Source organism: Anoplolepis gracilipes, unplaced genomic scaffold, assembly GCF_047496725.1.
Source record: "Anoplolepis gracilipes unplaced genomic scaffold, ASM4749672v1 Contig19, whole genome shotgun sequence".
NCBI lineage: Eukaryota > Metazoa > Arthropoda > Insecta > Hymenoptera > Formicidae > Anoplolepis > Anoplolepis gracilipes.
In genome coordinates, this window is record NW_027328667.1 from 1837728 (window position 1) to 1849155 (window position 11428).

Consider the following 11428-nt stretch of genomic DNA (forward strand, 5'->3'; position numbering starts at 1 on the left):
AATGTCGGAATTCGAAAAACTGTATTACGACCCCTCGCACTACGCAGGGTATTCCGCGGTGGACAATTTAACACGAGCCGTTAAACCGAATTTTAGTCGCAACAATGTTCTCGACTGGCTTAAATCGCAAGACGCGTACACGCTGCATCGACTGGTACGACGAAAATTTCCGCGTTTACATTATAACGTGACAAATATCGACGATTTGTGGGAAGCTGATTTGATTGATCTCCGTAATCTCAAGAGCTATGATGACGGTTATTCCTATTTACTTGTAGTAATCGATGTGTTTAATAAATTTGTATGGGTTGAACCTTTACGTGACAAAACAGGTATCTGTGTAATACGAGCTTTTGAGCGTATATTCTCGAGAAGCAATGGTCGTCTACCGGTTTGCCTACAGACCGATAAAGGATTTATCGGGCGTCCTGTACAAAAATTCTTAAAAGAAAAAGACATTCGCTTTCGCGTAACTCGCAATCCTGATATTAAAGCAGCTATAGTGGAGCGTTTTAATAGAACATTCAAGGAACGTATGTAGTGCTATTTTACGCATAAAAATACACGACGTTACATAAATGTTTTGCAGGATTCACGCTTATAATCACACGCGTCATTCCAGTATCAAAATGCAACCTGCGGTCGTTACGCGGGGAAATGCCCGCATCGCGCGCGAAAATATAACTCTTCGTTGGAAAAACGAGAAATGCGAAAAACAAAAGGCTAAATATCGCGTTGGCGAACTCGTGCGGATCAGTAGAGCAAAAGTCACCTTCGAGAAAGGATACGAGGCGAAGTGGAGCGAGGAGATATTTCAAATTCATCGGGTTCTTGATTGGCGAAAACCGCGAGTGTACGAACTAAGTGACTTAGCCGGCGAGGTCATAGACGGTATTTTTTACGAGCAAGAATTAGCCCGAGTTGAGAAAAATTTACAGGAGGAAGAATTTATCGTCGATCGCGTGATAAAGAGCAGAGGACGTAGTGATAATAAACAGCTGTTAGTTAGCTGGCGTGGTTATCCTAGCAAATTCGATAGTTGGATTCCCGCTTCAAGTTTAATAAATCTTTGAGATGAGGGAGGACCAATTTCTACTGGTTCTTCCGAGCAATAGCAGTATGCGTTATTTTCCGGACAATACTACCTCGTCATTTATTACGGAATTGCCTCAATCGATACAATTACACGGCGAAAGTCGCGCTCAGCGAAATTCAATTTCCCAATACTTTTTTTTATATATAACGCGGTGAGAATATACTCACATTCGCCGATGTTGACATTCGAGGTAACAAGGAAAAAGATTCTGTGATAATTTCGAGGGAAGACGAAATACGGGTTGGCATTTATAAAAATATGGACGAACTTCTCGACGCGATTAATACGACGTGTAAAGGAGTCGATTCGCATTTTCGTCTGGATCGACGGAGGTTATCCGCCGGCAGTATAGAGTTTTACCTCGAGTGTGATGAAAATAAATGTAAACTAAATCATTATGTAAACTTTTCCGATAACTTCTACGAATACTCGGTTTAGGGGATGCACTTTATAATGCTCCTAAGTGGAAAGGACGATACTAACTATGCTTACGACGTATAATCCTGATTCAAAAAAAAAATCTACATCAATTTTTGTTAAACTCGGTTTGGAAAAGGGACACTTTGGATTCTTTAGTTACGAACCCTGTAGTTTGGCTCGCGGTATTCCCGATAAACTATTCGTTTATTGTGATATTTGCGAACCTTACATAACAGGCGATGTGCAGTCTCCTCTTCTCCGAATAGTGTCGGTCGAGGGGCATGGTCGCGATTACGAGTACGGAATGAATCAAGTGAAACATTTCTCTTCTCTGCATTATATCCCGTTACGACGAACAAATTTCAGTAGGGTTGAAATCGATATAAGAGAGTTCGGAAAAAAAACAGCATTCGAATCCGGAACATCGACTGTGACGTTACACTTTAGGCGAACCCGTTAGTATTGCGAACGTCGGTGTCATAGGGAAAAAGATAAAAATTAAATTCTCAAATGCAATATGACAGACTACTATGAGTATTACAATTTACAAAGCGGCAGAGGTGGTGGAATTCCGAGAGTTTTCGTCGGCGCACCTTATCAACGCGGTCATGGAATCGGAAGTTTTTTAGGAGGATTATTTAGACGTATACTACCTTATCTAAGTAGAGGAGCGTGTGCAGTAGGGAAAGAAGCTTTACAAGCAGGTGTTAGTATAATCGATGATATTGAAATAATATACCGCTAAAGGTGTCGGCCGAAAACCGTTTTTAAGAATCGCGTGACAATCTCAAGAGAAAAGCTAAAGAAAAAATAAGTAGTCTGATGAAAGACTCCGGATATAAGACAGATGCGAAAATGCACGCAGCTCAGTTTCCTTTCGCCGGGCTTAACGCGCGTATCGTTAAATCCGCGGTAACGTCGTCACGTAAACGTCGGCGATCAAATAAGAAAAGATTACCGAAAAAAACCAAAGCGCGAAATAAAACATTAAAAAGCAAGGGGAGAAAGAAAAATCGCAAGTCAAAGAAAAGACTTAACTCCTCCACGAAACGTCGTAAAACTTCTAGAAAGCGCACTGTATCCGACATATTTTCTTAAACGATACCACGCTAAACACAGTAGACAATGAAAATATCGGTAAAAGATATTGATAAAAATTTACGGTAAATAATCATGTCTTTTCTTCATACGCATTCGAGCGAGTGTTTAAAAAGTGAACTCGATCTTTTTTCTTTACCCACGCAGACTAGCATCGAAAGTTCACAATGGATCTATTACAAACCCGTCAGCTCGCTCTCGGACGACTCGCCGATAGAATTCGTCATCCCAGGCCATGGAGAAGAATATTTAGATCTCACACATACCATACTGAGTCTTCGAGTGCGTGTGGAAACCAACGACGACCTCGCGCCGCGAACGGGAGGTACCGCTGCCGCCCAGAGGTCAAAGTAGGGCCCGTAAATCATTTACTCCACTCCATCTTCAATCAGATCGACGTGTATTTCAATCAAAAGCTCGTCTCGCCTCCGAACAACGCTTACCCGTACCGCGCGTACATCGAGGCGTTGTTAAATTACTCTTCACCCGCAAAAACTACCCATCTAACCTTGAGTCTGTGGGACGCGGATACACCCGGATACATGGACGATCTATTGAAATCAAAAGGCAACGCCGCGCTCGTGAGACGAGCTCGATACATTCACGGAGAACGAGCGCTAGATCTTATAGGACATCTTCATTGCGACGTTTTCAATCAAGACAAATTTTTAATTAACGGAGTAGAAATACGCTTACGACTCGTACGCTCGAAAGATTCATTTTGTCTCATAGAAAGTAACAGTTTATCGAAAATTCATATATTGGATGCCAGCTTACTTGTGAGAAGAACGAAAATAAGTGCCGGGATGTTACTCGCACACGCTAGAATGTTAAGTAAAGTTACTGCCAAGTATCCACTTACGAGAGCCGAGGTTAAAACTTTTACGATTCACAGCGGGGTAATGGCGGAATCAATAGATCGTGCAATATTAGGTCAACTACCGAAACGAATAATAGTCGGCTTCGTCAATAATAAAGCATTTAATGGTGATAGAAAATTAAATCCATTTAATTTTAAAAATTGGAGTATAAATTTCTTCTCGATATATGTCGATGGTATGTAAATTCCCAGTAGGCCGTTACAGCCAGTTTTTTCGATTGAAGAACCGCTTTATGTTGAAGCTTATCAAACGCTTTTTTCGGGGACAGATATCCATTTTTGAATAAAGGAAATTCTATAAGCAGAGAGGATTATTTCAAGGGATATACGTTATTTGCTTTTGACCTTACACCCGATTTGTCCGCTAATTGTGCCGGCCATTGGAATCTTGTGAAATATGGAAGTTTGCGATTAGAAGTGCGATTCAAGAGAGCTCTCGCCGAGACCGTTAACTGTATTGTTTACGCAGAGTTCGATAATGTGGTAGAAATCGACGCGTCACGTCAAGTTATCGTCGATTTTTCCGGCTAGTTTATCTATGCACGATTTATGCCTCGTAGTGTAATACTCGATTAAAAATTCCCCCTCCACTTTCAAATAAAATATCGATATTGCCGTGTTTTCCAAAAACGTGTATTGTAACAAAAGAAGATTTAGTTTCATTCGAGACGTGAACGCGAGCGTTTCGTGAAGAGGTTATACTTTGTCATTGCAAGCACATAAATTTTCACAATATGGATATAGTCATCGACATACAAGGCTTCCGTGATGTCAACGATAAATTTATCCCAAAGGAAGTCGCCATTGTCTCGATTAACGCCCCAATCGTCGGCCATTGAACTATGATGTCTCCACATCCATTTGGAGAATTATCCGCAAAAGCAAGACGAGAAAACAATTGGCTCTCGCAAAATTATCACGGTATCGAGTGGTTCGACGGTGAAACTAATCTGAAATATTTTATTTCACATTTGCGCGAAATTACAAGACCTGTGCGTTACACTTACGTTAGAGGCAACAAAAAGGCAAGCTACTTGCGGAATATACTTTCCAGAGATATAAATAATTTGGAAGATATCTCTCCGTCATTTAAAAACCTATCGTTAAAAGAAGAAGACGGACGATATTGCTCTCGCCACGGATTTTGAAATTTTGGAATCTTCCGTTGCGCATTATACAATGCTTATAAACTAAAATGCTGGATAATCACACAAAATAATCGTGATATCGACGTTTAGTACTCAAGTTAGTTGTAGTACTGACAAAAATTGTGAAATATACTCCGAAAACACAGACGACGAAACCGCCGAGGAAATCGAAAGCAAAGATTATGTTTTTTGTGACATGAATGAAAATATTAAATCGAGTAATGAAATAGAGAAACAAAACCTGCAAAAAATCGAACATCTAATTGAAAAAGAAGAAGAAGAGGGATTCGTGAAATTGACGAAATCAAAGACGTTGCTGGATGAAAACAAGTTCAAAATTACTAACATTTCTACGCAAACCAACATTGAAAACCCGAAAACCGATATTGATAAAATCGCATTATCAAAAGAGGTAAAAACCGATGTTATTCAAATAATACCGTACGTTCGTTCGCCTTTGTTGGAAAAAAATAAACTCTCGCGAAATTTTACAAGCACTCCACCATCTCGATGCCAAACATGTGGGAGTGTATTCTGCCGACAGAGTTCCGAGGGTGTGGACGGGGTCGATGGCCATCGTTGCTAACACCGACAACCATACTCGACCTGGAGAACATTGGGTCGCTTTCTTCCTCGATAAATACGGTACAGGCACTTACTTCGATAGCTACGGATTACCCCCTTTGTATTCCGGATTTTTATTCCGACTGCGGCGAAATTCCACCATCCACCATTGGAACACCCAGCAATTACAAGGAATTTTTTCTCAAACTTGCGGGCAATACTGCTGCGTATTCTTATATTATATGTGTAGTGGTTACGATCTTAATCAGTTTCTTAATCTTTTTACCGAAGATTGCGAACATAACGATCGCTTGATTGTACGATTATTTAATAAAATTTTCTTTCACGAAAAACTTATTAAACATACCGACATGTAATGTTTAAACATGTAAACCTTTGTGTAATAAAATATAAAAAAATACATTGTACTATTACTTAATAAAAATTAATTATTACCTTAATTATGTAATAAGAATATTGATTTTTGTAATAAAAATCTGCATCAATAAATGTGAGCAATTTTATTTTTAATTATCTTTCTTTCACCCACTCTTCTTTCCCATTTTATATGTAAGTAGTTCCGTTACTTTTATTGTTGAAAGAGGATGTTCCGCAACCTCTTTCAACAATAGGCGCTCATCGTAATATAAGACACCGATAATACTATTTCTTTCGTTGCGTCATACCATCGCGTTTGACAGAACCTGCACGTTCCTGTGTTATTATCTTTTTTTTCATTTTCACAGGCATGACGTTATACCTGCCCCGCTTGCAGAACGTCAAAGCGCTTTTTCCTCCCTTCACCAGCACCGTAACCGATATCGGCCCAAAAGCCATAACTACGTAACATAAATACCTTATTTAACCTTAACTCTAGTAAGTTCTTATTTAGCTCAGCACACCAGAACCAGGATCAGCAATACGAAAGACCCAGGTTTAAGTCCCGAGAAAACCAGAAAATTTTTCCAAAAAATAAATTTTTCTTACCTGAGCGCGAACCCTTCCCCCCTCCAACCACCACTTTTTTTCCTGTCAGTCCTGGTGGTGGTGGGAGAAAACACCAGACACTCCCCGCAGTGCCCGAGGGCGCGGTGGTGGGGGTTTGTTTTGACGGGCCATACCTGCTCCATTACTACTGGTCCTGAATATTTTCGAAAGGGATATTATATTGTACCGATTCATTCTCTCCCTCCCCCCTCTTAAATAATAAAATATAAAACAAAACGCAAAATCAAGTATTCGAACAGTTTCCCGTAAGAGAAATAGCGCGCGACTTTATATCGATTCGACTATTTTTCTTCCGACCTACTTTGCAAATCAATTTTGTTGTGCCGGTTGTTTTTTCCAAATTAATGTGATTAGGACTTGCTCAGGTGTTTAGTTTTAATAATGCCGACCATTACTTGTTTAGGGTGCGAGGATCAAAAGCGCAATAAAAGTGATAAGTTCTACTTCGTCAATAGCATTCCAAATGCAATCATAGTTGTTAATAATTTACAACAGACTTATAATACTAGAAAACGGAAATTAAATGAAATTAGTGTTATTTCTGCAAATAGCAAGTTTTGTAAATCTTGTTACAATATATCTAAAAACCAAAAGGTCAGTTGGAGGCGTGCAAAACCCTCCAACTGACCCAAACTTACCTGATCTATCTTTCTACAGAAAAGGCTATAATTCTCATAAAACATGCACATTTGGTTGCAAAGATACTGCAAACCTGTTTTCAATTCCAAAGACAATTCGCCATGAATTGCTTAGCAACTACAAATTCTTGACTTTTAAAGATGCCCGGCTGTGTAGCAATCACATAGGTATATCCAATTATTGGCCATTAGTCAAACAGGTCGTAAAGCAAGTAAATGCTGAAGAGCAACAACTAGTCTGCGATCTAATGTTTGAGTATTATCAAGAATTGAAGGACAAGAAAAAAGTCATATTTGACCTTAACACGTTAGATTCCATTGATGATAGCACTTTTAAATCGTGGTTTGCCTATGATAAAGAACAATTTAGAAAGATCTGTAGCTTCAGTGAAATTTGTGAATCAAAGCAAGTTGCAGTCTTTCTCTGCAAATTGCGTACGGATCTTTCTAACAATCAAATTGCTAGCTTATTTGGAGTTTGCGAAAAAACAATATGTAATTATTTAAACTTAGTAAGAGAAGATTTGCTTACGAATTTAGTTCCAAAGTTTATAAATTGTACAGATCGCGCAGTCCTTGTGGCTCATAAAACTAATATGTCAAAAGTATTATTTGATATTCCTGATGATAAAACTTGCATTATATTCGATGCAACATATTGTTTAGCTCAAAAGTCTAAGAATTTTGCAGGACAAAAGCAACTTTGAAGCGAACAGAAGAAAATGCCACTTGTCAAACCTATGGTAGAGTGTTCTAGCGATGGTTGGGTGCTATTTGTTTTGGAACCATATGATGCCACGCACAATGATGCAACTATATTGAAGGATTGCTTCAGCAGATATTCAAATGTAATGAACACGATTCAAAAAGAGGATATTATTTTAGTCAATAGAGGATTTCGCGATGTCGTTGATTTCTTAACTAATGAAAAGAATTTAAAAGTCTACAGTCCGGGCTTGGCCAGCTTAATACCACCGAAGCAAATATGTCAAGATCAGTTACTAAATGCCGGTGGATAGTTGAACAAGTTTTTGGTAGATTAAAAAAGAAATTCAAAATATTTTTGATTCCAGCACATAATTCAACATTAGCAAAGGATTATGAATCACTACTGATTGCTTTTTCATTTATGAACTTGTTCTATAAACCAATTCTAAGTGACAAAATATACGAAGACATTGCTCACATAATTAAATCTCGAATAAATGTTCCAAATGGTTTGAAAGATATTGTTAAAGAATTCAATCTATCTTAAGTAAGGTCAGCGTATGTTGAACTTCATTACACATTAATTGATAATCAGGAAAACAACGAAAAACTTCAATTTCCTCAGCTAACTAAATGAATGATCTATACTACATTAGCTTGGGACCATACCAGATACAAAATGCAATATCATACTACGCGGAACATAAAAATGAGGGTATTTTTCTGGTTCAGAAGTTTGAACCAAATCAAAAACACAAAACTGCAGCCTTAAACTTTGCCAACTACGGAATAATTATTGACGATCCCTTGCTTATCAAAGCTTACATGAAATCTCGTTTTCGCAGTGGTAAAAATCACCACATTTTTATTCTTGTTGATAAATCTCAATCGGGGAGATCATCACTTGTCGAGTATTTCCGCACATGTTGAAAGTGGTGCTCGAACAGTGGGATGCTGTAGTCATATTATGACAATTATATGGTACCTCGGCCACGGTCAATATCATGGAATCAAAATCCCGAATCCTAACATCTGTGAGATATCAATTACAATCCTTAAGAACAGTAAATAACTCTTCTTAAGGATTGTATATTTTTCAGCACAAATACAAACACACGCACACACACACGCGCGCGCACACACACATACGCGCGCGCGTACATGTGAAAGGCAAGGGGACTCACAATAATAAAGCCCGAAGGAATCAGGTACCTGCCACGTCCTTGCCGTTGATTCTGGGTAACACAGAGAGCAGGAAACATACACCCATCCAGAGGCTCGAAAAACTGATAGAAAGAACAATTTGTACCCTACTGGATTCAACATTTTACATGTTTTAATTATGAGTCCAGATTCATAATTAGTGACCAAATCACTTTACGATATTTGTTAGTATTGGTCTGTATAACATAATTCAGAAACAGCATATTCCGAAATAAGTTAGTTTTTTTAGAACTTTGACCTCTCATATTTCCAAACTAAATGTCACCTCAAGTTGAAACTTTTTTTCTATTAATATCTTACCATAAGGAACTGATTCGCATATGATTCGATCCCGAAATCGAAGGCCGCAAAGCAGGCGATTTTTACAGTCACTCTTTAGTATACGCGATAATGTCCATCCGCTATCGCATTCCTGAAATTCTTCGAGCGATGCAAGGATTGGCTCGACGACTCGCCGCTCATACCACTCGCGTAAATCGGATGTATGAAAGAGTTCAAAGTTTCTCGTATTGATTTATTGGCACGCTTATCGCCCGCCACAAACTCGCCGTTAAACACTGTATTCACTTTCACACTGTTGTTTTTGCATAACGTCTCGCACGTGCTCGAGCACAATGTCACTCACATCTTCCAAAAATTGATGAGGTTCGATGTGATTATAATTTATAACCGCATATAATTTATAACCAATTAAGATGCGGCTCTCAAACGCGGTATCAATTTCTCGCCATATGAGTCTTTCCGCGTTATTGTCACCACTATAATCACCACCACTGGATACAAACTGTCTCTGCAATCGAGTTTTTGCACCCTCGAGTCGCGCAATTCTTGTCACCAAAGATTGTCTATTTCCGATTGAGAGTCGCGGACGCTTGACACGGCTGCGTTCTTCAAGCTCTTCGATAAACTCCTCGCAATGCTGCAGCCATTCAAAATATTCACTCAATGTGGTGACTTGGTGGGGACGCTCCAACAAGTCGCGTTCTTTCTACTGCACGTTTTCCATTTTTTTTTCTCTATTTTTGTGTGCAAACATAACACATATTGCGCGACATTATTATATGTAATAAAATTCCACAGCTGCTGCACCATCGCATATAGACCTCATCGGGCGATGTAACTTTATGTATCCGTATTTCGTACATTACTCCGATGTCATCTCGAAAGGTGTCCATACACGAAGCACAGAGAGCTAGAGCACCACCCGTTGAATAATAAAAGTGTATAGCGCAAATCTTACGTTGATTTTGCGCACGGACTTGTTCATTTTCTACTACGTTGTCGTCAAAATCGGTATCACTGCAATCACTAATATAATTACTATCGTCTGACAACGTGTGATCTTCGTCTGACGACTCGTTTATTATCGCTTCGAAATTAATATTTTCCATTTATTCACTATTGGGTCACAAACAATTCAAATAACTGACAGTAACCACTTAACTTTTTTTTCGACAGCTTCCTCTAGGCGCTTTCAAATCGTACTATGGTTTGACGGGGCTCTCATCCTTCTTATATTTCGCCTAATGCTGTTTTAAGGATACATGCTACCGAACGTCAACGCTTTTGTATCTATAAGCAGCCGAACGTTGGCGCTTCAAATCTCTTTTTCCATAATATCCTAATGGTCATAAAATGATCATAAAAATTAGAAAGGAAACAGTTTTAACGCGGAGACAGATTCTCAAATTCGAGCAGCCGAACGTTGACGCTGATGCGTTGCAGTCTTTTCTTAAAAATTATGGAAGATGTTTCGCTCCAGTTTTATGGGAAAATTTTCCGCGAGGGTGCAAAGCTGTCGAACGTCAGCGCTTAAAATCTCTTTTTCATAATATGCTAATGATCATAAAATGATCGTAAAAATTAGAAAAGAAAAGTTTTATGGCTTCTTAAGTGCTTCGGCTTTAGACATCTGCTTTCGAACCTAAGTAGGGCCCTTTACACCTCTCCCCTGCCCCCTTCCCGTAACACCTGACCCCTCGCGTCTTCCAGCGTAACACCAGACCCCTCGCGCCTTCCAGATACCCCCGCCCCCGCAAAAGCTGTCGAACGCCGGCGCTTAAAATCCTAATGATAAAATGGTCATAAAATGATCATAAAATTAGAAAAAAAACAGTTTTATGACTTTTAAAGTGCTCCGGCTATAAATCAATCACAAAGATAAACATCTTTCGAACGTAAGTAGGGCCCTTCACACCCCCCTTTCTTCTTCCCGTAACACCAGACCCCTTGCGCCACCTAGATACCCCCGCCCCCGCACCCCCCTCGAACCCCATGGGTTAGAATCCCCCTCTTACACCTACTGGTGATCATTTTACATTGTCGATGTTTTTAAACAATTTGAAAAACAGATTACAACCACATGCAATTCCCATACCTGTACAAAATGATAATAATATGGAATGTTTGGAGTCAAGCGGAAACAACAATTTGCGTAATGATGAAAATATCTTATCAAATAGGTATTTTGAACTCGTTGGAAATACCATCAAATATGTGTTGAATATAATTATTATGTTTCAGTTGATAGTGATATTATGAAATCCAACTGTGAGAAGCAATTTGAATTTTCAGACCAGATTGAATGTCAATCAATATTAGGTAATAATTTTAGTTCAATATAGAATTATAATATTAGTAATAT

General features: G+C 38.9%; 2 protein-coding genes and 1 pseudogene across 2 annotated transcripts; all 3 read left to right on the forward strand.

Annotated features, from left to right (window-relative positions):
• The first annotated feature begins 629 nt into the window (after positions 1-629).
• LOC140675604 (uncharacterized) lies at positions 630-1073 on the forward strand. Its single transcript, XM_072910185.1, has one exon. The coding sequence runs from the start codon at positions 630-632 to the stop codon at positions 1071-1073; it is 444 nt and encodes a 147-aa protein (XP_072766286.1).
• A 960-nt stretch (positions 1074-2033) lies between these two features.
• Positions 2034-4025, forward strand: LOC140675605 (uncharacterized protein F54H12.2-like). The gene is made up of 4 exons (XM_072910186.1): positions 2034-2222; positions 2762-2896; positions 3007-3601; positions 3784-4025. Exons 1-4 carry the CDS (start codon positions 2034-2036, stop codon positions 4023-4025), a joined length of 1161 nt encoding a protein of 386 aa, XP_072766287.1.
• Positions 4026-4035: 10 nt separating this feature from the next.
• On the forward strand, positions 4036-4732 carry LOC140675606 (uncharacterized; annotated as a pseudogene).
• The last annotated feature ends 6696 nt before the right edge of the window (positions 4733-11428 follow it).